The 27,750-nt window shown below is 47.4% G+C and overlaps 2 protein-coding genes across 8 annotated transcripts in view; one reads left to right on the forward strand and one right to left on the reverse strand.

Moving 5' to 3' along the window:
* TOM1L2 (target of myb1 like 2 membrane trafficking protein) overlaps positions 1 to 27,020 on the reverse strand; it is a 56,760-nt gene extending 29,740 nt beyond the window's left edge. For all 6 annotated transcript variants that reach the window (XM_075565878.1, XM_075565876.1, XM_075565874.1 and 3 more), the window contains exons 1-4: positions 26,862 to 27,020; positions 9,537 to 9,621; positions 6,668 to 6,746; positions 5,824 to 5,973 (exon numbers count right to left, since the gene is read on the reverse strand). In XM_075565878.1, the coding sequence (XP_075421993.1) occupies positions 5,824 to 5,973; positions 6,668 to 6,746; positions 9,537 to 9,621; positions 26,862 to 26,913 (366 nt within the window). In that variant the 5' untranslated portion in view covers positions 26,914 to 27,020. The remainder of the gene's footprint in view (positions 1 to 5,823; positions 5,974 to 6,667; positions 6,747 to 9,536; positions 9,622 to 26,861) is intronic.
* Positions 27,021 to 27,337: 317 nt separating this feature from the next.
* The window catches only part of DRC3 (dynein regulatory complex subunit 3), an 18,328-nt gene continuing 17,915 nt past the window's right edge, over positions 27,338 to 27,750 (forward strand). For both annotated transcript variants that reach the window (XM_075565879.1, XM_075565880.1), the window contains exon 1: positions 27,338 to 27,458. The gene's annotated coding sequence lies outside the window, so the exon portion shown is untranslated. The remainder of the gene's footprint in view (positions 27,459 to 27,750) is intronic.

Here is a 27,750-nt window from a genome sequence, read left to right on the forward strand (position 1 = left end):
CACATCTGTATCTAATACACCCATATCATTCTCACACATCTGCATCTAATACACCCATATCATTCTCACACATCTGTATCTAATACATCCCTATCATTCGCACACATCTGTATCTAATACACCCATATCATTCTCACACATCTGCATCTAATACATCCCTATCATTCGCACACATCTGTATCTAATACATCCCCATCATTCTCACACATCTGCATCTAATACACCCATATCATTCTCACACATCTGCATCTAATACATCCACATCATTCTCACACATTTGCATCTAATACACCTATATCATTCTCACACATCTGCATCTAATACACCCCTATCATTCTCACACATCTGCATCTAATACACCTATATCATTCTCACACATCTGCATATAATACACCCCTATCATTCTCACACATCTGTATCTAATACACCCCTATCATTCTCACACATCTGCATCTAATACATCCCTATCATTCGCACACATCTGTATCTAATACATCCCCATCATTCTCACACATCTGCATCTAATACACCCATATCATTCTCACACATCTGCATCTAATACATCCACATCATTCTCACACATCTGCATCTAATACACCCATATCATTCTCACACATCTGTATCTAATACACCCATATCATTCTCACACATCTGCATCTAATACACCCCTATCATTCTCACACATCTGTATCTAATACACCCATATCATTCTCACACATCTGTATCTAATACACCCATATCATTCTCACACATCTGCATCTAATACACCCATATCATTCTCACACATCTGCATCTAATACATCCACATCATTCTCACACATCTGTATCTAATACACCCATAAAATTCTCACACATCTGCATCTAATACACCCCTATCACTCTCACACATCTGTATCTAATACACCCATATCATTCTCACACATCTGTATCTAATACACCCCTATCATTCTCACACATCTGCATCTAATACACCCATATCATTCTCACACATCTGTATCTAATACACCTCTATCATTCGCACACATCTGTATCTAATACACCCATATCATTCTCACACATCTGCATCTAATACACCCATATCATTCTCACACATCTGTATCTAATACATCCCTATCATTCGCACACATCTGTATCTAATACACCCATATCATTCTCACACATCTGCATCTAATACATCCCTATCATTCGCACACATCTGTATCTAATACATCCCCATCATTCTCACACATCTGCATCTAATACACCCATATCATTCTCACACATCTGCATCTAATACATCCACATCATTCTCACACATTTGCATCTAATACACCTATATCATTCTCACACATCTGCATCTAATACACCCATATCATTCTCACACATCTGTATCTAATACACCCATATCATTCTCACACATCTGCATCTAATACACCCCTATCATTCTCACACATCTGCATCTAATACACCTATATCATTCTCACACATCTGCATATAATACACCCCTATCATTCTCACACATCTGTATCTAATACACCCCTATCATTCTCACACATCTGCATCTAATACATCCACATCATTCTCACACATCTGCATCTAATACACCCATATCATTCTCACACATCTGCATCTAATACATCCACATCATTCTCACACATCTGCATCTAATACACCCATATCATTCTCACACATCTGTATCTAATACACCCATATCATTCTCACACATCTGCATCTAATACACCCCTATCATTCTCACACATCTGTATCTAATACACCCATATCATTCTCACACATCTGCATTTAATACACCCATATCATTCTCACACATCTGTATCTAATACACCCATATCATTCTCACACATCTGCATCTAATACACCCCTATCATTCTCACACATCTGTATCTAATACATCCCAATCATTCTCACACATCTGCATCTAATACACCCATATCATTCTCACACATCTGTATCTAATACATCCCTATCATTCGCACACATCTGTATCTAATACACCCATATCATTCTCACACATCTGCATCTAATACACCCCTATCATTCTCACACATCTGTATCTAATACACCCCTATCATTCTCACACATCTGTATCTAATACACCCCTATCATTCTCACACATCTGCATCTAATACACCCATATCATTCTCACACATCTGTATCTAATACACCTCTATCATTCGCACACATCTGTATCTAATACACCCATATCATTCTCACACATCTGCATCTAATACACCCATATCATTCTCACACATCTGTATCTAATACATCCCTATCATTCGCACACATCTGTATCTAATACACCCATATCATTCTCACACATCTGCATCTAATACATCCCTATCATTCGCACACATCTGTATCTAATACATCCCCATCATTCTCACACATCTGCATCTAATACACCCATATCATTCTCACACATCTGCATCTAATACATCCACATCATTCTCACACATTTGCATCTAATACACCTATATCATTCTCACACATCTGCATCTAATACACCCCTATCATTCTCACACATCTGCATCTAATACACCTATATCATTCTCACACATCTGCATATAATACACCCCTATCATTCTCACACATCTGTATCTAATACACCCCTATCATTCTCACACATCTGCATCTAATACACCCATATCATTCTCACACATCTGTATACAATCCCATGCCATGGTAACGCATTTGCTTTATTCAACGTACAGGATACATTTTAAAAACATGTTTTTGCATCATTTTAACAATAATGGCGCATTGTCGTGCATGACCTGCAGTGACAATACCCACATCATAATAAATAAATAAACATAAAAAACATTCTCTTTTCACAGCAACATAATAATGAATCGCAAATCCCTGTTATAAACGCACAGACCTCTCAGCAGATGAGTGGAAAGAAACAGCAGCAATCAGGAGGAGATTAAGATAGTTCTAGGCCTGAAGGACATCACTTTGCTTGTGACCCTGGGACGGAGCCTAAACCTGCTGACTCCTGCACCAGGAAGAAGGGGAATTCCCGTCCCTAAAATAGTGACTCGCCGTTTCATTACCTCAACACATGTGCCCCTATTCCAGATCCCCCTTACCTTGTATGTAACCACAATGAGGCACTGCTGTGTGTGTGTACTCATTGTCGGCAATGTTTTAATAGTCCAAGGCTGTCAGGGTGGAGAGGAGGGGGGGCGAGGAACCTCTCTTAGCTTCCATCCTTTATTTCAGGGGTGGCCAACTCCAGTCCTCAAGGGTCATCAAGAGGTCCGGTTTTCAGGCGATCCCTGCTTCAGCACAGGTGGCTCAACCAGTGGCTCAGTCATTCTGACTAAGCCACCTGTGCTGAAGCAGGGATATCCTGAAAAGCTGACCTCTTGGTGGCCCTTGAGGACTGGAGTTGGCCGCCCTTTGCCATATTCTGTGCTAGTGACATGTAACGTCAGTGATCTCACTGCTGCATAGGTGCACTTACTATGGTCAGACATGGGAAGGCACCGTTTTTGTGGCCTAAATTAGTCTCTCCCCTCCTCTCTAACATTTATATGAAGCCACTGGGTCCCATCATTGCAAGTCATGGTTTCAAGTATCACCTCTATGCAGATGACACCCAGCTGTATGTGACTATTACCCCGGGTAAACCATCTCACTCAGCTGCTATTGAAGCTTGCATTGCAGACAAGGACAGCTGGTAAAGACTAAAAGGTGGACAAGATACATATGGTCATGATAGGGTGCCAGAACCAAATATATATACTGAAGGACCTGAGAAACGTCTAAATAGAAGACCACTGTACAGCACCCTCCAAAAATCCTGGGAATCATCACTGATAGTAATCTCACAATGGAAGAACAAGTCAAACAGACAGTCAGGTTCTGGCTCTACCACCTCCGCTCCATAAGGAGGCTCAAACCTCTACTTGGGGAAGAAGACCTGCAGAAGGTCACCCACATCCCGGTCACCTCCAGACTTGAATAGAGAAACTCACTCCCTTGACTTGCTAAACAATCAGATCAATCGTTTGCAGGCAATTCAGCACATGGCAGTTAGATCCATCAGAGACCTGCACAGATATGACCACAACAGTGGGATCCGGTGAGAGAACTTCACCGGCTACCAATCAAGACAGAGAATTCAGTTCAACGTCCTCTCTACGTTCTACAAGGCCACACACAGCCTAGCACCAACACATCTCGTATCACTCCATATCAGCCAATTGGACGGCTCTATCCCGTTCCTCGATTCTTATCCACCAAGATTGGAGAAAAAAAAAAGAGCGATCACAGCAGAAGTCCCAGGCTATGTAACCACCTCCCTAACGACATGAAATCACTTAAGATCAACCTCTACTGTGAAGCATTTGGGCACAAGCCTCCATTGCTCACCATATCGATCCGCGCTGCAAAACCACGGAGTCAGTCAGCACGAAAGAAAAAAGGATGGAATGATTTAGCCTCCTATCACGTGGGCCAATAGGAAGCAGCAAGGGATGATGTCATGGCTTCCTATTGGCCCACGTGACACGTGAGCTTTAAAGCCACCATTTCCATAGCCCCACACAGCCCAGCCGGGGCAGTTACCAGCACCCCCTACAGAGGTAAGTGTCTCGGGAAGCAAGGGCTGAAATTAACACGGCTCAGCTCTGGGAGAATCCCTGCTTCAATACTATAGCCCTAAAAAAAAAAAGGGAAAGCAGGATTGCTGCTCTTTAACATTGCAGCAGAGTACACATATCTGAAGGAGGAAGCTTCACCTGAAGTCAAACATCAGCCGGTAGCCATGATGCTGTATCTGATTTGCTGTCGCTTGTCAGGCAGCCCTTTCACCAGACACAACGCATCCCAGAATGCCACATGGAACGCTCATGGTGATACAGAACCAGGACAAGATACGTCCCTTTCTGTAGCGCAGCGGTGCTCAACGCCAGTCCACAAGCCCACCCAACAGGTCAAGGTTTCACGATATCCCCGCTTCAGCACGGGTGGCTCATTCAATCCCAGCTTCAGCACAGGTGTGCTCAATCAGTCCCTGCTTCAGCATAGGAGGCTCAGTCTCCGCCTGAGCCACTGATTGAGCCACCTGTGCTGAAGCTGGGATATCCTGATAACCTGACCTGTTGGAGGGAAGTGGGCGCTTGAGGCCTGGAGCTGAGCCCCCTGCTGTAGAAGTTGCTTTTTATTTAGCTGCCAACGCACGAATTACCAGGAAAACGTTGATGCAGAAGACCCCCCTGAAGCCTATGTGAGTTAAACTCCGTATGCTGGCACCTCGCCCCCTGAGAAGGAGCTGCGCTGCCGTTTCAACATGTCCTTTATTTTGTATTAGTGTTAAACATCATGCACTGGGCCTAGGGAGAACTCAGTTTCAATCTCCTGGGCACTTAATGTTTTAAATGCTTATATCTCCTAAAAGGAACATCAGATTTGAAAAATATATTTTAAAAAAAGCGGCGTTGGGTAAAGCAAGAGGAGATTTCTTAAAGGAAAAATAACTGAAAGGGGCGATCCACCCGTACTGCTGCGTTACCAAGACAAGAGATTGTGACGTGTTCAGAAGCAAAGTGAACTCATCAGAATGGGGACATTTTCCCGGCGGAGAAATATACACACTCAGTATTATTGTACAGTGCCGCATATTCATTTTAAAGAAGGGAGTTAGTTCTCCGGGCAGTACATGCGGCTTTTCTCAAATCACATGCACAGCGCACTGAAGTCAAGCGCTTTGCTCCCAGGCGCGCCGGCGGCACACTGCTCCGCAATGTACAACGTGTTGTAGGAGTCTCCGAGTACCTGGAGGGGGGACAGAGACCGCCAATAGCCTCAGCTGCTCACCTGGATCAGCGCCAGCACTTTGTCCTGCACAATGGTCGGGGGGTTGTTTTTGGGAGAGATGATCTTCACCAGGACGCCGTCTATGAAATCGCGATGGGTCACCAGGACGTGGAAGCGATGGCCGCAGTTTTTCACACACGTCTCTAAAACCTGGACACGGAAAATTTAAAAAAACAAAAAAAAAACAAAGAGACGTTATTCGATTTATTACAGTATCTGTAGGTATTCCATGTGGGGGGGGAGAGTAAACAAGCTCCGAAATCAAGACTAAAAGACACACGAGAGTGTATAATAAATAGGAGGAGCGTTAGTCCAGATGGGTCTGATAGTCTGTATTTATCTGTATTTATCCAGGCCCGGCTTGATGGCGCCACGGCACCGAGCCCCACGGTTACAGAGGCCCACGGGCGCTTCCCCGCAATAATTAAACTGATTACCACTGCTGGGAGAGAAGGAGTTCGTCCTGATAAAGTTACCAATCATTGTGTTTACTTACACACGGCCGTGTAAGTATTTTAGCATATTAAACTCATCCCCCACCGCATTCAACCATCTAAGACTACTATCAACATTTTATTGTCATTTTATATGCCTCTTTAATCCCATGCTCCCCCATTGCCTGTTTGTTTTTATACCGGGAGGGAGCGCTGGGCATCTGTAAGTGCCCATCACCTTCTCCGGAGAGGCATCGCCTCCTGCAGCATCGCATTGTCATGGCGCCGCGTTGCTATGAGAACACGGCGTAGGAGTTGCCGCTCCGGAGAAGGTAAGCGGCCCCGCAGTGCTCCTCGCCAGCGCTGTATTGAACAGTTAGTTCGTTTCACTGATGCTTTACCGCACCCACCGTCAGCGCGAGCATCACTTCTCTGTAATTCCGGTTTCCGTTCAGCCTCTTCTTCAGGGCTCGGATTGCGTCTTTCGGACTAAAACAAAATAAATGAAAGAGCGCATTTTAAAGCGTTAGTTCAGCGCAGCGGGTCAAAAATATCCGTGTAATCCGCTTCCTTAGAAAGATGACTCAATCGGGGGCGGGGGGTCCGGTTTTCAGGATATCCCAGCTTCAGCACAGGTGGCTCAATCAGTGGCTCCCTGTGCTGAAGCTGGAATACCCTGAAAACATGACCTGTTGGTGGCCCTTGAGGACGTGAGTTGGCCACTCCTGCTTCAGCGAGATCGCTCTCTAATAAATACGCTATCTTTTACAGGTGCACGGCAATGGCAACTTATTCTGTTAACCCTTCCATTGGCAGCGTGGCCTACAGCTGGTCCCTCTGGCAGTGAAGGGGTAACTTTCTGGCATATGTAGAGGCACTTATCTCCCCCTTTACCCGCCCCGTGAAAATGAAGAAACAGAGTTAATGAGCTGGACGGACTCACTCCATCCCCTCCCCCCCCTCCACCCGCTGGGGGATGAGAGCAGCACTTCTACTCCGGCTGAGCCTGGATCTGCAGAGCTGATATCCAGGTTTCCCCAGCAACTAAACATCACTCAGAGCAGGGGGGGGGGGGGGAGGGGGCCCTCCACTCTATTCCTCAAGCCCCCACCCTCAAACAGGTCAGGTTTTCAGGATATGCCAGCTTCAGCACAGTTGGCTCAATCAGTCCCTGCATCAGCACCGCTGGTTCAATCAGAGGCTCGGTCTTCGACTGATTGAGCCACCTGTGCTGAAGCTGGGATATCCTGAAAACGTGACCTGTTGTGGGGTGGCTTGAGGACAAGCGAGGACAGGCATTGAGCACCCCTGAATTAGAGCATAAATCCTGCAGCACGATATAAATCAGTGTGACCTGAATCACTCCGCCACACCCTCCCCACCCGGGTATTTCATTTAATTGCTATTTGTTAGTCATAGAGGCAACTCTGCATAGAGCAAACTGTTTGGTCAGTTTAAAGTCTAAACATGTGGATCATCTAGGTACAAGAGAATGGAATACAATACTGGGATAAAGACAGACAGATCTAAAAGTACTGATTAGGATAAAGGGATCTGCTGTAACAATATAAGCATTAGGGGAGGTGAGGGGGGTCCGCAGATATAAAGAAGCATTCCATGCGGGAGTGTTTTTACATAGGATTGAAGCAAACTGCAGAGCAGAGGGGCTGATTGAATGAGTTTATTTACTGTGGGCAGATTCAGTGTGCAATATAAAGCAGGGTATACTGTCCACATTTCCAGTGTCTGCTGCTACTCTCTCTTATAAACACCGCAGCAGTGTTTCTGATCTCTGGGATGTTTTCATATCACCACCAGCTTGGTTCTGTGTCTCTGACATCATTCGGTATTGTGTTCTGTTTACTGACCCCTGAAGACAAAGGTCTGCTCACTCCCTATGCAGCTATTCACTGGCATTCATTATTATTTCGCAGGATCTAGAGAAAGAAGAACTGTCAGCCACAAGGAGGGCAGTGGAAGGGTAAATGCAAATGAAGACGATTAATACATTAAGGGCTGTGTTGACCAAGCAGTGCTCAGCCATCAGACACCTTCACACACACAGTGTGTTTTCCAGCACCGGAAGGGGCGTTAAGGAGTAGCGCAGCTCTGTAAAATATGTAGGGCCCGATATTTACTAGGAAGCAGAAAAGTATGCGACAGGCTCACAGGACCTCTGGCTGCATGTCCTGCAAGGTGGGTATTTTGTGTATAGTGCCGTCTCCAATGCTGTAACTTCTCTGGCACTGAAGGAAGTCCATGTTTACCAAGTTAGGGTCTTGTGGAAGAAACACTCGGGGCTGGAAGGCACAGTTACTTTATATGTTCGGACCTCATATCAGATAGAACAGGCCCATCAAACCCAGAATAGGTTAGGGGCCAATTCTGAAATCTGACTGTGATACTCGGGCCGCATCAGAGGGGAGGAAAGAAAATAAATTAGCTTACGGCCTAACAGACTTGCAGTCACTATAACCTCCTCTCACCCCCCCCTCCTCTCTCTCACCCACACCCTCTACCCCTTATCCTCTCTCACCCTCCCCCCCAACCCTATAACCCTTATCTTCTCTCACCTTCCCCCTCTCTCACCCCCCCATCCTCTACCCCTTATCCTCTCTCACCCTTCCCCCACCACCCTCTAACCCTTATCCTCTCACCCTCCCCCCCACCCTCGAACCCTTATCCTCTCACCCTTCCCCCCCCCCACCCTCTAACCATTATCCTCTCACCCTTCCCCCCCAACCCTATAACCCTTATCCTCTCACCCTCCCCCCCCACCCTCTAACCCTTATCCTCTCACCCTTCCCCCCACCACCCTCTAACCATTATCCTCTCACCCTTCCCCCCCAACCCTATAACCCTTATCTTCTCAACTCCCTTCCTGCCAAACAACTCACTACCCTCCCTCCCGGCCAAACAACGCTCACACTACCTCCCTCCCAAACAACTCCTTCCCTCCCAGCCAAACAACAACCTCCAGGCCCCATAACAAAAGCTTCTTGAGCTGCGTGTTTGACAGGCCTGAGATAGAATTAATAAGTATTTCAAAATATGTTTCTCCTCAGGGGGTGCTCCTTTCACACCCTTGGTGTGAGCACTGGGGTTGGATATATTGATCATATCACAGACTTTGCCTCAACGACCCCTCCGCACACATGTAATGATTGCAATGTACAGTATATATGTGGAGAACAATATGCTGCTGGCAGAAGCGGGAATGTTACTCTCTACGGGCCTAAACGCCTACAGGTGATGACCGCCCAGCATGGCATTACCCACCCTTCTTCCGTCTCGTTGATAATGTCGCAGATCTCCATGTTAAGCGTCCAGTCCTCGCTCTGCAGGGAGCCCTCCGTAGCTTTCTCTGTCAGAGAGAGAGGGGGACACTGGTAAGAAACTCTCCAACCCACAAATGCAGCACTAATTCTGAGAAAAAGTGACCAACCCTTTGTGAAACGCGCTCCCTACTAGTGGTGGGGATATTGCAGGGCTGGCAATCCCTGTGTGTTACAGTAGTGAATGGCGAGCGAACGACGAGCTCAGGGTGAAGCGGAGCTAGATAGCCCTTTGATAAAACACAGCTGATAATAACTTGAATATTTAAAAGAAGGGTTTCCAGTTCCCGGAAGGATTTACAATTCAGGGACATGGATGGCGTCGCCTTGGTGGTGGAACCGCGGCCGTGTAACTATGACGCTTACCGAGCATTCACTTGTCCCACATCAACTGTCATTGAATACAAGTTGCTGACACTGGAATCTAACTTGTGCCAACAAAACAGGAATCTTTACCATGGTGCTATACCTCATCTGCCAAGCGGCTGGCAAAAATCTGCCCTATAATGCATTGGGGCACAGAGGTAATTTATTGACAAGACACTACTCATTACTCGCAGCGATGCTGCACCCGCTCCAGCGCATTTACAGGGGTTTCTCTTGCACGGTGTTGATCAGAGAGCCGCCTCTTCTGTATTCATTGTGGTGCTCGGGCCCGAGACTGGACAGCAGGACCTGAGTAGGCAGCAGGTCTACTCTCTGTTGCCACGGACTATAAGACTCTGGGCTCTGACAGGCATTCCGGGGACTCAATGGACAAAATGTCACATGAGTCTCCAGGCCCGAGCACTCCCAGGTTTACTGGCATGTTAGATATTCTTTAAAGCTTCCAGTAAAAAGGCAAAGAACACAAAAAGGGCCTTCCTGTTTTGTCTGAGTTTTGTCTGTACTGAGGAACGGGACAGGTTTAAACTGTTTCAGAAGCAGCAGAAGCCAAAAGACCTCAAAGCTGCTTAACCACAGAAATAAAACAGTTTGACACACCCAGGGTAAAATAGCTCTAGCATTTAGGTAAAAGGTTGAGGAGGAAAAACCCAGATCATAAAAACTGCATAAATACCCGGGTTTAATCAGGTGGCATGTCCAATCTACAGCCAAAACCCTTCACATTGCACACGGTAGGCACCCGTTCTGTGCAGAAAGAGACAAACCCAGAGAAAACCACTCATCAGCCCCAAAGGAACGCAGGCATAAGAACACTGAATACATCAGGGGGTTTTAAGGCTGCAAAGTGAGCAACAGACTCATTCTGCTGCATGTTACTCTCTGCAATTCCCTGAGATCTGCAGAGCTCAGCGTGCAACCAAGAATTTCCCACGCTTAGAATCAGCACAAGCTGGACACGTATAGTTGGCCTTGTGTACAAGGGACAGGACTGTATGCTGCAGTGTTCCGCGTGCCTTGCGCAGAAAACGCCTCTTCCACACAGGCAGGGGGACGTGGTGTGCTCCGGAGAGGTAGAAAGATATTTGGGTCTTTAAAAAAAAAAAAAATTCAAAAGACTAACAGGACATCGTTCTCTTAATATCTCGGCGCCTACCTATACGCCAAGCCCATCTGCATCTTTAACCCCTTCGCAGGCAGAGGGACCAGTGAGTTATTTGCTTTGTAATGACCAGCTGGCTCCCTCCTCCCGGCAGATAATGGCATTTGTGCCGTGTTGCAGATTTCTGTGGCAGCAGAGAGGTTAAATCCATTAACCATGATGTACAGGTGCTTCCACGTGCACTGCCAGCGAAGGGTTAATCCATTGCTGTTGAAGACTCGAAAGCTGCTGCAAGATACTGAAACAGAGCAGCACTGGGCCATGCAAAAAAACACATCAAACCCTTTCGCTGCCGGAGGCCAGCCATGTATGGTTACCCGCGTCCGGCAGTAAACGGGGTTAATGTATTTTTTTCCGATTGTTATATGAGCTTTGGAGTTTATATTTGTGATGCCGCTTCTATACCAGATCTTATAATGGTGCGACTGCGTGTGCCGGAGCCGCCACGTACAAAGCACGCGCTGCAGAAGGTAATTGCGCGGATGACAAATCTTTTTCAATGCACTTCTGTATAAAAGTATTCTGGGTGGGGCGGGCCCCCGAGTAATAACATGATAAGGAGCGCAGCCTGCAAATTCCATTCCTGCCTCTCAGTCTGTGCAAGTCGTACACCAATGGATTCCAGCCACTGCTCCACACACTTTCATTGCAGTCTCCTGGGGTCAGAAATGCTTCCACACATCCCATTCCTTTCTCTCTCCTGCTCAGCTTGAGATTTTAGTCGCACACACTTACAATATTACAGGTGTTCGGATGTGTTTTTCATTTGTTAGACGAACTACAGCATCAAGACAGCATATTCAACTCACAGGCATCTTAAGCACTGTGCAGGTTGGGTTGCCAGGTGGCTTGTCCAAAAATACTGGGCACAATGGTGAAAGGCGCGACGCGCGTGAGAATCGTTGGTGGGGAAGAATGTTATTTATAAATGACCTGATTGTTGCGTCATTTGTCTACATTTCTCTCCAAGTATTCACCCATTTATATTCTGTTTCGTAAAAAATCTGGGAGGAGTCTTGGGAGGGATTGTCCTTCCGAGGATTTTTTTAGGAAATAGAAATGAAATAGTGTAAAGTGGTGCCTGCTTGGAGTGAAATTTATAACAAGTGACGTAATGGTCAGATCATTTATAAATAACTGACCTGCAGTCATACTGTGCATGGCGAGCAATACTGATCTTAATGCTCCTCCCACAAATTCCAAGACTGATGCACCCTTCCTCATCCTCGCACCCCTCTCCTTTAATTTCCTCTCACCCCCCTCCCTCCTCTCTAACCCACCCCTCACTCCCCCTTCATCCTATCTCACCTCCTTGTCATCACCCCGACAGGACAGCCAGAGAGAAAACACACACAAAAAACAGTACAAGTACAAATACACACACACACACGCACATGGACTCACACACACAGAACAAATACAGGCATGACACACACAGGACACAGCCTCACCTCTCTCTGCTCCATGCTTTTCCTCCGCTCTCTGACCCCACCCGAGGCTCCTGCCACCTCAATCCTGATTAGCTGCTGTTGTGTAATGCAGCCAATCAGGATGGAGGAAGCTGCCCAGCCCCCTAGCAGCAGCAGCCCTGCCCTCTCCCTGCGCGGGGGAAATCCCACGATTCCAGCCGCCCCTCCGGCAGTTACCAAGAACACGGACACCTGGCAACCCTAATGGCAGGGTTAGCTTGGACCCCTCTGAAATGCTTGTCTTTCATATCTCCTAGTACCTCCTAGTACACTCCTCCAGGCCTAACTGTATTGCTCTGCAGAGACGAGGGATATAACGGCAGTATTAAAGCAGGGGTGCGCAAATTGGGGGGGGGGGGGCAACGGGGAGTGGTGGTTGCAGAGGTCAAGCACTCTTCCCCAAGGCATTTAAATTAAATGCCGGGGGGGATCGCGTGAGGCCTCTGCGACGTCTCGCGTCACCATGGCGTCATACGACGCTGTGAGGTCACGTAACGTTACATTGCCATGGCAGCCTGGGGTCACGTGACTCTGCGGTGTTACTTGATGCCGAAGATACGGTAAGGAGGGAGGCGCGAGCAGGGGGGAGCGCAGGCAGGGGGGCGCAGCGTGGAAAGTTTGCACTCCCCTGTATTAAAGCAGCAATCTTGCTTTCCTTTTTTACATTTTTTTATAGCGCTATAGGATTGAAGCAAGGGGTCTCTGGAGCTGAACCACATTATCTCTGCAGGTAGCAACTCTGAAGGGGCGTGGTGGGGCTATCGAAATGGTGGCATTTAAATGTCTTGCGTGCCAATAGGGAGCCATGACGTCATCCCTTGCGGCTTGGCGTCACCGGGGCATTTAAACCTGCCGGAGCTGATACCAGCATCACCTACAGGAGGTCTGTATCTCTGGGGGTCCTCCGAGCTGAAATGAATGCGGTTCAGCTCAGAAGACCCCCTGCTTCAAACTCGAAAATAAAATAATTATAAAAAAAAGTTAAGCAGGATTGCTGCTTTAATAAACGATGTCACACTCCAAAGACTTGACTCCTTCTACACTCTCCTTTTCTAAGATGGTCCTGGGGAGTAATGTGCACTAATCCTGGTCACTGATAATAAGATTCTGTTTAACACGCTGGGAACTGCACATAATCCCTAGAATCTGCGCCTCTTTAGAACGTGGCACAACAGATCCATCCTAATCCCTGTGCCACGGTACCATGCTTTACCCCTTGCTGCAGGAGGTGGCAAAGTCACAAAGAATTCTTACTCACTAACTTCTTTGCAAGTTACTTAGCACATAAGGTCGCGTCCATGGTTATCGCGCTCAAAATGATGTGCCTCTATGATGCTGTCTTTAGAGCGCGAGCCCGACCAGAAGCGTCGGCGATCGCGAAGTGCGAAGAAACAATACATACAGGGATCTTCTGTGCTAGGGGGGATAATGCTAAAAAGGTTGGAGGAGATTTTAAACTAGGATGGAGGGGGAAGGGGAATTAAACAGATAATGAACTAAATAGAATAGAGGAGGATACAAGGTGGTATGGAGGTAGAATGGGGGCAAGTGCGAGTTTGACAAGCAGTGAGACACCCATAGTAAATACAGATAATACTAGGAAACTTCTAAAGACTAAACCAAGTGGGCGCAGAAAGGAAGTAGCAGATAAGATAATAGTACAGGCTGAAAAAAACCTTAAATGCATGCTTGCTAATGCAAGAAGCCTGACAGATAAAATGGGAGAGCTTGAATTAATAGCTGCAAAGGAGCAGTATGATATCATAGGCATTACCGAAACATGGTGGGATGAAACTCATGACTGGACAGTTAATTTAGAGGGTTATTCCCTTTTTTGGAAGGATCGAACAAATAGAAGGGGAGGTGGAGTATGTCTATATGTTAAACCGGATCTAAAACCTATTATAAGGGATGATGTTTATGAAGGGAATGATGAAAATGTAGAGATTTTGTGGATAGAAATTAGCAGTGGAGGTAAAAGTATAAAGAAAATGTTTGTGGGAATATGCTATAAACCACCAAATATCTGTGAGATTGAGGAAGCTAAAATACTTTTGCAAATGGAGAAGGCATCAAAACTGGGTCATGTTTGCATAATGGGGGATTTTAATTATCCAGACAGACTGGGGCAATGAGATTAGCGTTACAACAAAAGGAAACAGGTTTTTGGGGGTGCTTAAAGACAATTATATGGCCCAATTAATTGAGGAACCAACCAGGAGAGGGGCAGTACTGGATTTGGTCATATCAAACAATGTAGAAGTAAAAAATATTCAAGTCCTGGAACATTTGGGTAACAGTGATCATAACATGGTCTCATTTGAAATAAATTATCAAAAAACAGATTACTTGGGTTCAACAAAGACCTTAAACTTTAGAAAGGCAGATTTTAATAAACTGAGGTCTAATCTACAAGTAATACATTGGGGATGATGTTTTTGCAGAGAAAAAATGTAGAAGATAAATGGGCAGTGTTTAAAACATTGTTAGAAAAGCACACTTATCAGTGTATACCCTTGGGTAATAAGTATAAAAGAAATAAGTCAAAACCAATGTGGCTAAATAAACAGGTAGGGGAGGAAATGGACAAGAAGAGGAAGGCGTTTAGATTCTTTAAGTCAGAAGGGACAGAGACATCGTATCAGAATTATAAGGAATGTAACAAAAATTGCAAAAGGGCAATCAAATTAGCAAAAATGGATAATGAAAAAAGGATTGCAATAGAAAGTAAGGTCAACCCTAAAAAGTTCTTTAAGTACCTTAATAAGAAAAAAATCAGAAAAGAAAATATAGCACCCTTTCAGTGTGAGATGGGCAGGCAGATTATTGGAGATAAGGAAAAAGCTGAGGTATTAAACAAATTCTTTGCCTCTGTGTTTACCAGGGACGAATTATGTACCTTAGTTGTGTAAGGTACTAGAATAAGAGCAGGACGTAATTTCTCTCCAGAAGGACTTGGAGAGACTGGAAACATGGGCAGGTAAATGGCAGATGAGGTTTAATACAGATAAATGTAAGGTTATGCATTTGGGACGCAAGAATAAACAGGCGACTTACAAATTAAATGGGGATAAATTAGGGGAATCCTTGATGGAGAAGGATTTAGGAGTGCTTGTAGACAGCAGGCTAAGGCACGTGAACGCGCTACGCCGTGCACGGAATTTCAGTTGCGTCAGCCTTTCTATAGAAGGGGCGCGCGCGCGCACGGCAGGGAGAGGAGAGTCGACAGACAGTGGCGAAGATGAAGAAATTCATCTTTTCGCGCCGCTACCTTCGCTCAAATGTATGTATAGGCGTGTATGCGTGTATGTATGTATAGGCGTGTATGCGTGTGGGTCAAGGATTGTAAAACAAAACAAAAAAAATATTTATTAGATTTTTTTTTAAAGAAAAAAAAAAAGTTTATCTAGGACTTACTTTCACTCACACAACCCATGCACACACATATACTCACATATACACTAACCTGCAGCTCCCGGCTCTATATACTTGAAAAGCATGCGGCACGTGCACGCGCGTTCGCATAGGAACGCGTGGCCGCACGGCCGCATGCTGTATAGAACAGCCCTTAGCAATAGTGCCCAAAGTCATGCAGTAGCTGCAAAGGTAAACAAGATCTTATCTTGCATTAAACGGGCAATGGATGGAAGGGAAGTAAACATAATTATGCCCCTTTGCAAAGCATTAGTAAGACCACACCATGAATATGAAGTACAATTTTGGGTACCAATCCTTAGAAAAGACATTATGGAACTAGAGAGAGTGCAGAGAAGAGCCACCAAATAAAGGGGATGGACAATGTAACTTATGAGGAGAGGCTAGCTAAATTAGATTTATTTACATTAGAAAGAGGCGTCTAGGAGGGGATATGATAATTATATACAAATATATTCGGGGACAGTACATGGAGCTTTCAAAAGAACTATTCATCCCACGGGCAGTACAAAGGACTCGGGGGCCATCCCTTAAGGTTGGAGGAGAGGAGATTTCACCAGCAACAAAGGAAAGGGTTCTTTACAGTAAGGGCAGTTACACTGTGGGATTCATTACACATGGAGACTGTGATGGCAGATACAATAGATTTGTTCAAAAAAAGGTTGGGCATCTTTTTAGAAAGGAAAGGTATACAGGGATATACCAAATAAGTATACATGGGAAGGATGTTGATCCAGGGAGTAATCCGATTGCCAATTCTTGGAGTCAGGAAGGAATTTATTTTTCCCCTTATGAGATATCATTGGATTATATGACACTGGTTTTTTCTGTTTGCCTTCCTCTGGATCAATAAGGAAGTATAGAAATAGGATAAAGTATCTGTTGTCTAAATTTAGCATAGGTTGAACTTGATGGACGTACGTCTTTTGTCAACCTCATCTACAATGTAACTATATAACTATGTAACTATGTGTTCTCTCGAGCGACGGCCGGGTCATGTGAGCTGTTCGCCCGGTGAGGACGAATCTATATCTATATTTTTTAAACCGTTGTATGTCCGTGTCTAGGGGCAATCTGATTGGTCTGTCACTCAGCTCTGGCCAATCAGATTGCTCCGTGGCCCGCCCCCCTCTCATTGGCTTGCTTCTGTGGCCTCGACCGGCCCTCCTCCTCCTCGCAACGCCGCCCGGCCACTCTGTTCTTCTGCCTCTCCCTCCTGTTCTGTCTCCCGCTGAGTCCCCCTGCCCCCGGGTATCACCCCCACTGGGTATTGCCTCCCCTGCCCCCCGGTGTCACTCCCCCCCCCACTGCCCCCTGTGTCGGTCCCCCCTCCCTTTCCCCGGTGCCCCCCTGTCACCTGCGTGTTGCAAGTGTGCTCCGAGCCGTCCAGCGGCCTGGCGGTGCACGCACGCTGCAGCTGCTCCCGCTCCTCGGGCGGCTCACTGTCCTCCCGACGCCGGCTCGCGCATGCTCCGGGGCGCCATGCGCCCGGCGGACTGCGCTGCATGCTCTGCCCCCCACGCCCGGGACCGCGGCTGCTCCCAATCCTCGGGCGGCCGTCCTCCCGACGCCGGCTCGCGCACGCTCCGGGTCGCACGGCGGCCTGCGCTGCACGCTTCGCCCCCCACGCCCGGGATCGACCGGGGCGGAGCGCCCGGATTGGAGAAAGGAACCTTCGGGACCGGTGGGAGCTCGGAGAATGGACGGAGGGGGCTGGTGTCCCCCGGTGGGGGGGGGGGGGGGCGAGGCTGCGGCATCCTCACTGCAGTTGTTGGTGCCCGAGGACATGTGTGTGTGTGTGTGTCACTGTGTGTGTGTCACTGTATGTGTGTGTGTCACTGTGTGTGTGTCACTGTATGTGTGTGTGTCACTGTGTGTCTGTATGTGTGTGTGTGTCTGTCTGTCACTGTGTGTGTGTCACTGTGTGTGTCACAGTATGTGTGTCACTGTGTGTGTCACAGTATGTGTGTGTGTCACAGTGTGTGTGTGTGTGTGTCACAGTGTGTGTGTGTCACAGTGTGTGTGTGTCACAGTGTGTCACAGTGTGCGTGTGTGTGTGTCACAGTGTGTGTGTGTGTCACAGTGTGTGTGTGTGTGTGTCACAGTGTGTGTGTGTGTGTGTGTGTGTGTGTGTGTGTGTGTGTGTGTGTGTCACAGTGTGTGTGTGTGTGTGTGTGTGTGTGTCACAGTGTGTGTGTGTGTGTGTCACAGTATGTGTGTGTGTCACAGTATGTGTGTGTGTCACAGTATGTGTGTGTGTGTGTCACAGTATGTGTGTGTGTGTCACTGTGTGTCACTGTGTGTGTGTGTGTCACTGTGTGTCACTGTGTGTGTGTGTGTCACTGTGTGTCACTGTGTGTGTGTCACTGTGTGTCACTGTGTGTCACTGTGTCACTGTGTCTCACTGTGTGTCACTGTGTGCGCGTGTCTCACTGTGTGTGTGCGCGTGTGTCTCACTGTGTGTGTGCGCGTGTGTCTCACTGTGTGTGCGCGTGTGTCTCACTGTGTGTGCGCGTGTGTCTCACTGTGTGTGCGCGTGTGTCTCACTGTGTGTGCGCGTGTGTCTCACTGTGTGTGCGCGTGTGTCTCACTGTGTGTGCGCGTGTGTCTCACTGTGTGTGCGCGTGTGTCTCACTGTGTGTGCGCGTGTGTCTCACTGTGTGTGCGCGTGTGTCTCACTGTGTGTGCGCGTGTGTCTCACTGTGTGTGCGCGTGTGTCTCACTGTGTGTGCGCGTGTGTCTCACTGTGTGTGCGCGTGTGTCTCGCTGTGTGTGCGTGTATGTCTCGCTGTGTGTGTGTCTCACTGTGTGCTGCGCAGGGGGGGAACAGAGCTGCTCGGGGGGGGGGTGGCGACCGGAGCAGGGGGGGGGGACACGGCTGAAGCTGTGTAGGGGGGGGTGGAGAGAGGAGGGAGCAGGAGGTTTTGGTCCTGGGCAGCACCGGGTCTCTCAGCTAGTATAAATATATATTCAACAAGTAACTAGTTAATATAAGTAATTTAGGATTAAGTTAGAAATGATATTGGAAAATGATTAGCTGACTCTGCAAAGATAAGAAGATAAATCAGTCTGAAGACAGGCAGATGTAGAAATGCTCTTTGTGATTTAAGAAACTTGGTATGTTTAATGTCTGCTGAGTTGAATAGTATATGGTCTTGAGTTTGGAATCAAAGGTTAGTTAAATAGTTAGTAAAAGACAATACAATAAAGATAGCTCTAAATAAGATAAGGAACATAGTTCATTGTCTAGTTACTTAGTGACAGAACAAAGAAGGGTCTTCTAAAACAAAGTAAATATTGCTGCTAAATGAAGGCACTGTGTTCTAATGTTGATGACTGACCAAGAACATTTTGGCTGACAGTGAGATAAACAGCTGATTGCCATGTTAAGACTAGTTAAAGAAAAATGTATAAAGATTATATTAGGATTTATAGAATTCAGAATCATTTAGAACACCACCAAGCTAAGAACAAGCAAGCTAACCATTCTCCACTCTATAACTAAACTCTATATGACTGAATGATGTAACCAACGCTGCAAAATATGTTTTCTGTTGTCTCTGAATAAATTGAGAAAAGAACCGCACTGTGCACCATTTGATATATTGAAAAGTGGGACATTTATTTGCACCCATCTAATGAACAAATGTTCACCGGGTACCCCCTGCTCCCCAAGATAACTCTGTAGGGGGTGCCGGTAGCAGCTCCGCAGGTTTAAAAATCCTGGTCTCGCGGGCCAATAGGAAGCCGCAAGGGATCACAGCTTCCTATTGGCCAGTAGGACATTTAAACCACCCTATTGTCAGCCCCAACTAGCTCAGCAGGAGCTACTCCCATCACTCCCTATGGAGGTGGCAAGGATCTCGTAAAGCAGGGGGTCCCCAGAGCTGAAATCAATGTAGTAAAGCTCGGGAGAACCCCTGCTTCAGACCCACTCAAAAAGAAGAAAAACTCCAATGCTGCTTTAAATAACTGATTTTACAAAAAAAAAAATTGTTTCAGCGTAAAAGCAAAAGAAAGAATGAATTAGTACAAAATAAAGGAAATTGGTCTGGGTAACAATATTTGCCCCGGGCTGGAAAACTGGTTGAAGGATACATAGCAGAGCGTTGTCGCAGATTGGGCTAAAGTTGGGCAAAGTCTCCATATTTCCTGGTGACGCTACATTATGTACGGTAGTCATTCCTCTACAGAAGGACTTAATACAGATAAATGTAAGGTTCTGCATTTGGGCAGCAAGAATAAACAGGCGACTTACACATTAAATGGGACACAATGAGATAAATCATTGATGGAGGAGGATTTAGGGGTGCTTGTAGACAGCAGGCTTAGCAATTGTGCCTAATGTCAGGCAGTAGCTGCAAAGGCAAATACGATATTATCTTGCATAAAAGAGGGTATGGATGGAAGGGAAGAAAGCATAATTTTGCCACTGTATAAATCCTTATTAAGACCACACCTTGAATATGGAGTACAGTTTTGGACACCACTCAATAAAAAAAAGACATTATGGAACTAGAAAAAAGTACAGAGAAGAGCCACCAAATAATGAAAAGGTATGGATGCCTGACTTATGAGGAAAGGCTAGCTAAAGTAGAGGCGTCTAGGAGGGGATATAATAATTATATACAAATATATTCGGGGTCAATACAAGGAACATTCAAGAGAACGATTCATACCAAAGACAGTACAAACGACACAGGGTCATAACTTAAGACTGTAAGGAAGGAGATTGCCAGCAGCAAAGGAAAGGGTTATTTACAGTAAGGGCATTTGACATGTGGAATTCATTACCCATAGAGACTGATGGCAGGTACAACCGATATCTTTAAGAGAAAGTTGTACATCTTTTTAGAAAGGAACGGTATACAGGGATATACCAAATAAGTATACACGAGAAAGATGTTGATCCAGGGAGAAATCTGATTGCCATTACTGGAGTCAGGAAGGAATGACATGTTCCCCTTATGAGACATGATTGGATAATGTGTCACTGGGGTTTGTTTGTTTGCCTTCCTCTGGTTCAAGAAAACACAAATATAGGATCAGTATCTGTCATCTAAATTTAGCATTAGCAACTTGATGGACAAGTGTCTTTTGTTCAACCTCATCTACTAGGTAATTTACATATGACAGCAGAAACATAGGGTCTCTTGTTATCTCTCCACTCATAAGTCAAAACACACCGTAATACTGCAAAAGACAGTGACAAATACGAGTCAGATCCGTGAAGGAAGGAATCACCACGGTGCATTAAGTACTCATCCTCTGCCACCGTCAAAACCGGAGACCGTGGACAATTATCAGAAGAGGGTGTTCTCTGCGCGGGTACAGAATGGATTTACAACTGTGGGGCTCAGCGCTGAGTCAACAGGAGAAGCGGAGTTTGTGTGAGCCAAGGGAGTGGATGCTACATGTTTAAGAGCATTCTGCATGCCAAAGTATTTTCAAGACCAGTTTTCTAAGAGATTGCACCATTATTAGAGAGAGAGAAGGAGCGGGTCAGTGAGTCAAGACACTGACTGGCGCTGAGTTTGCAGCAGGGGAACCTGGTTCAATTCCCTGTGTCGGCTCCTTGTGACCTTGGGCAAGTCACTTCATCTGCCTGTGCCTCAGGCACCAAAAACCATAGATTGTAAGCTCCATGGGGCAGGGACTGTGTCTGCAAAATGTCTCTGTAAAGCTCTACGTAAAACTAGCAGCGCTACACAAGAACATGCTATTATTATTAGTTACTTTTGTAGTGAGTACAACGCACAGTACCACATACAAAACGGAGTTATGCTCATCGTGTATTTTACATACTGCTCCACATAAGAAGCTCTCGCAAGCATCAGGCTTCACTAAATCGCTTTGTTTTCACCAGACACTCGCTTTGTGCGTGACCTTTGCAGCTTGGCCTGGCATTTGCTCAGTAAATTAAAGCTGCAGTGCATGTTTGCATACACAACTAAACTACCATTTCCCCTGAACATGAATGCTGGTTTCTTGCAGGCTGTGATACCTTCCATGGGATAGATGTGATTACTAATCATAAGCCTTGTAAAACACAAATGTGCAAGATCACCTTCATTAAACAACACAAGGAAAAGGAAAACCTGCAGCAAATGTATGCACCGGGGGGCCCGGGCAACAAAAACCTGCAGCAAATGTATGCACCGGGGGTCCCGGGCAACAAAAACCTGCAACAAATGTATGCACTGGGGGGCCCGGGCAACAAAAACCTGCAGCAAATGTATGCACTGGGGGGTCCGGGCAACAAAAACCTGCAGCAAATGTATGCACTGGGGGGCCCGGGCAACAAAAACCTGCAGCAAATGTATGCACTGGGGGGCCCGGGCAACAAAAGCCTGCAACAAATGTATGCACTGGGGGGCCCGGGCAACAAAAACCTGCAGCAAATGTATGCACTGGGGGGCCCGGGCAACAAAAGCCTGCAACAAATGTATGAAAAAAAGACAGGGGAAACCCCGCTAAGTCTCAGTGGGGTGTATGTATGTATTAAGCGCCACATTAATCGCATTGGTGGGTGATTTGATGCGGATACATAACCTGGAACTGCATCTACAATTTGAAGCCATTATTCTGTGCGCCGGATGTGCCAAGTCAAATATTTTTCAATATAGATCAGCACTAATTGCAGTATTGCAGATACTGTATCAAAGATTTTGTTGTAGGTACGTCAGAAAATCAATCATAAATGAGCACCCTTTTTTTTCCTGATGTGAAAACAAACTTGGATATTGTTTCTCAAGGCGCATAGTGAGCAGTGTGAGCGGTGTTATGTGAACAAAACAACGGGTGCAGTATATTAAAAATGGAAACTAATATAGATCATTTATAAATCTATTGCCATTCAGTTCTCAACTGAAGCTATATACTCATATGCTATGCCAGTAGTTTTCAACGTTTTTTTGGTTAAGGAACCCTATAATTATATTGTGAAATTCTGCGGGACCCCGACAATCTCTAATAGCTCGTCTGAGATCAGATGCATTGTATGGAACCGCAATCCTCTCAAATAGAGCGTCTGTGATCAGAGGGTTGGTGTTCCTTACAATGCATCTGATCTCAGACGCGCTATTAGAGAGGGTTGGGGTTCCTTACAATGCATCTGATCTCAGACGCGCTATTAGATAGGGTTGGGGTTCCTTACAATGCATCTGATCTCAGACGCGCTATTAGAGAGGGTTGGGGTTCCTTACAATGCATCTGATCTCAGACGTGCTATTAGAGAGGGTGGGGGTTCCTTACAATGCATCTGATCTCAGACGCGCTATTAGAGAGGGTTGGGGTTCCTTACAATGCATCTGATCTCAGACGCGCTATTAGAGAGGGTTGGGGTTCCTTACAATGCATCTGATCTCAGACGCGCTATTAGAGAGGGTTGGGGTTCCTTACAATGCATCTGATCTCAGACGCGCTATTAGAGAGGGTTGGGGTTCCTTACAATGCATCTGATCTCAGACGCGCTATTAGAGAGGGTTGGGGTTCCTTACAATGCATCTGATCTCAGACGCGCTATTAGAGAGGGTGGGGGTTCCTTACAATGCATCTGATCTCAGACGCGCTATTAGAGAGGGTTGGGGTTCCTTACAATGCATCTGATCTCAGACGCGCTATTAGAGAGGGTTGGGGTACCATACAATGCATCTGATCTCAGACGCGCTATTAGAGAGGGTTGGGGTTCCTTACAATGCATCTGATCTCAGATGCGCTATTAGAGAGGGTCGGGGTTCCTTACAATGCATCTGATCTCAGACGCGCTATTAGAGAGGGTCGGGGTTCCTTACAATGCATCTGATCTCAGACGCACTATTACATGAGCTCTGTCCCGCGCACTATGTCCGCAGCCTAAAGCGAAGTGAGAAGATACAGGTGGTAAATATGAGAGTGTGTCATAGGGAAGCGAGCAAAAGTGACAAAGAAGAGGTGACAGGGAGACTGGTGAAGTGATGTGACACTGCGGTGCAGTCAAATGTACAAAAGTAATATGCACTACAAAGAGAGGTGGCACAGGGAGATAGAAGATAAAGAGGTCACTTTTGCTGTGGAGAGACTAAAGATTAACAGTGACAGGCGCAGTGAGATGTGCAAAGAGGTGACACAGGAGACAGGCGCAGAGAGGAGACACAGGCGCAGAGACGTAATAGTGACACAGGCGCAGAGAGGTGACACAGGCGCAGAGAGGTGACACAGGCGCAGAGAGGTGACACAGGCGCAGAGAGGTGACACAGGCGCAGAGAGGAGACACAGGCGCAGAGAGGAGACACAGGCGCAGAGAGGTGACACAGGCGCAGAGAGGTGCAGAGAGGTGACAGTGACACAGGTGCAGAGAGGTGACAGTGACACAGGTGCAGAGAGGTGACAGTGACACAGGCGCAGAGAGGTGACAGTGACACAGGCGCAGAGGTGACAGCAGCAGAGGTGACAGTGATACAGGTGCAGAGTGGCAACACAGGCGCAGAGAGGTGACAGTGACAGGGGCGCACAGAGGTGACACAGGAGCAGAGGTGCCAGTGACACAGGTACAAAGAGGTGACACAGGTGCAGAGAGGTGACAGTGACAGAGGTGACAGTGACACAGGTGCAGAGAGGTTATAGTGACAGAGGAGCAGAGAGGTGACACAGGTGCAGAGAGGTGACACAGGTGCAGAGAGGTGACACAGGTGCAGAAAGGTGACAGTGACACAGGCGCAGAGTAGTGACACAGGCACAGAGAGGTGACAGTGACACAGGCGCAGAGAGGTGACAGTGACACAGGTGCAGAGGTGACAGTGACACAGGCGCAGAGAGGTGACAGTGACACAGGCGCAGAGAGGTGACAGTGACACAGGCGCAGAGAGGTGACAGAGACACAGGCGCAGAGAGGTGACAGTGACACAGGTGCAGAGAGGTGACAGTGACACAGGCGCAGAGAGGTGACAGTGACACAGGCGCAGAGAGGTGACAGTGACACAGGCGCAGAGAGGTGACAGTGACACAGGCGCAGAGAGGTGACAGTGACACAGGTGCAGAGAGGTGACAGTGACACAGGTGCAGAGAGGTGATAGTGACACAGGTGCAGAGAGGTGGCACAAGTGCAGAGAGGTGACAGTGACACAGGCGCAGAGAGGTGACAGTGACAGGTGCAGAGAGGTGACAGTGACACAGGTGCAGAGAGGTGACACAGGTCCAGAGGCGACAGTGACACAGGTGCAGAGAGGTGACACAGGTGCAGAGAGGTGACACAGGCGCAGAAAGGTGACAGTGACACAGGCGCAGAGTAGTGACACAGGCACAGAGAGGTGACAGTGACACAGGCGCAGAGAGGTGACAGTGACACAGGTGCAGAGGTGACAGTTACACAGGTGCAGAGGTGACAGTGACACAGGCGCAGAGAGGTGACAGTGACACAGGCGCAGAGAGGTGACAGAGACACAGGCGCAGAGAGGTGACAGTGACACAGGCGCAGAGAGGTGACAGTGACACAGGCGCAGAGAGGTGACAGTGACACAGGCGCAGAGAGGTGACAGTGACACAGGCGCAGAGAGGTGACAGTGACACAGGCGCAGAGAGGTGACAGTGACACAGGCGCAGAGAGGTGACAGTGACACAGGTGCAGAGAGGTGACAGTGACACAGGTGCAGAGAGGTGACAGTGACACAGGTGCAGAGAGGTGGCACAAGTGCAGAGAGGTGACAGTGACACAGGCGCAGAGAGGTGACAGTGACAGGTGCAGAGAGGTGACACAGGTCCAGAGGCGACAGTGACACAGGTGCAGAGGTGACAGTGACACAGGAGCAGAGAAGTGACACAGGTCCAGAGGTGACAGTGACACAGGTGCAGAGAGGTGGCACAAGTGCAGAAAGGTAACAGTGACACAGGTGCAGAGAGGTGACAGTGACACAGGCGCAGAGACGTTACACAGGTCCAGAGGTGACAGTGACACAGGTGAAGAGAGGTGGCACAAGTGCAGAAAGGTAATAGTGACACAGGTGCAGAGGTGACAGTGACACAGGAGCAGAGAGGTTACACAGGTGCAGATGTGACAGTGACACAGGTGCAGAGGTGAAAGTGACACAGGTGCAGAGAAGTAACAGTGACACAGGTGCAGAGAGGTGACAGTGACACAGGTACAGAAAGGTTACAGTGACAGGTGCAGAGAGGTAACAGTGACACAAGCGCAGAGAGGTGACACCGGTGCAGAGGTGACAGTGACACAGGTGCATAGAGGTGACAGTGACACAGGTGCAGAGAGGTGGCACAAGTGCAGAGAGGTGACAGTGACACAGGTGCAGAGAGGTGACAGTGACACAGGTGCAGAGAGGTGACACAGGTCCAGAGGCGACAGTGACACAGGTGCAGAGGTGACAGTGACACAGGTGCAGAGAAGTGACAGTGACACAGGTGCAGAGGGGTGACACAGGTGCAGAGAGGTGACAGTGACACAGGTGCAGAAAGGTGACAGGTGCAGAGGGGTGACACAGGTGCAGAGAGGTGACAGTGACACAGGTGCAGAAAGGTGACAGGTGCAGAGGGGTGACACAGGTGCAGAGGGGTGACACAGGTGCAGAGGGGTGACACAGGTGCAGAGGGGTGACACAGGTGCAGAGAGGTGACAGTGACACAGGTGCAGAGAGGTGACAGTGACACAGGTGCAGAGAGGTGACAGTGACACAGGTGCAGAGGGGTGACACAGGTGCAGAGGGGTGACACAGGTGCAGAGAGGTGACAGTGACACAGGTGCAGAGAGGTGACAGTGACACAGGTGCAGAGAGGTGACAGTGACACAGGAGCAGAGCGGTGACGGTACAGTGACCGCAGAGCTCCGCCTTACCGATGCACTGCCCCACCGGGCTGCTGTACGGGTTCCCCAGCAGAAACTCCATCTTGATGACAACAAACCACCGGTCTCTGTAATCCCCTCACCCAGCCCAGCCGATGTCCCGCCAGCCTTCACTGTCCATTGGACGGCTCTGCAAGCAGCCTCCACTCTATTGGCTGCTGTTCTTGTCCATCTCGTGCGTCTACCATAGGTCCAGCGTGCGTCTACCATAGGTCCAGCCCACCCGATGGAAAAAGGCGTACCTAATTGGATGATCCAACTGTCCGTCACCGCCCGGCCAATGTTGCCCTGTGATAGGGCGAACGTAGCGGTGACCTGCAATTCTTTGTCATTGCACTCGGCCGCCCCAGAAGCCCCGCCTATCTATGACGTCATTGCAATATTTACGCCAATTGCCTGACAGGGCAACTTTGTTGTTGTTTTTTTTTTTTTTTTTAATTCTTCTCTTGAATGAGAAAGCTTTATACACACATCTCACCCTTACATGCACAGTCCCATCAACGGTGACCTAAGAGGAACATGGTTAGAGGTCACGTGTCCCGTTTCCCTTAGCAACCAAGAGAAGCTTCTCCGGCCATTGCTGCACAGGTGAGCTCCATCTTTAAGGAGAGGGACTATTATGATTTTTATTTTCAGTGTAATTCAAGCTGTTGGGGGGGGGGTTGGTTCTTCTAGAGAGGTTGAATATTTATTAAAAGGCACTGAGGCTTTGTGCAGCTGGGTTTGGAAGGATATTTCTTTACCACCAGGTGAAAAGACACTGATAGGGTGATTCATTCACAAATATAAGAAGGCTAATGAGATTTGTGGGGCTTGGGTGGCCAAGCGGCTTCTCCAAAAATACTGGACACCATGGTGAAAGGTGCGATGTGTTCGAGAC

This window comes from Ascaphus truei, chromosome 11 (assembly GCF_040206685.1).
Source record: "Ascaphus truei isolate aAscTru1 chromosome 11, aAscTru1.hap1, whole genome shotgun sequence".
NCBI classification, from domain to species: Eukaryota; Metazoa; Chordata; class Amphibia; order Anura; family Ascaphidae; genus Ascaphus; species Ascaphus truei.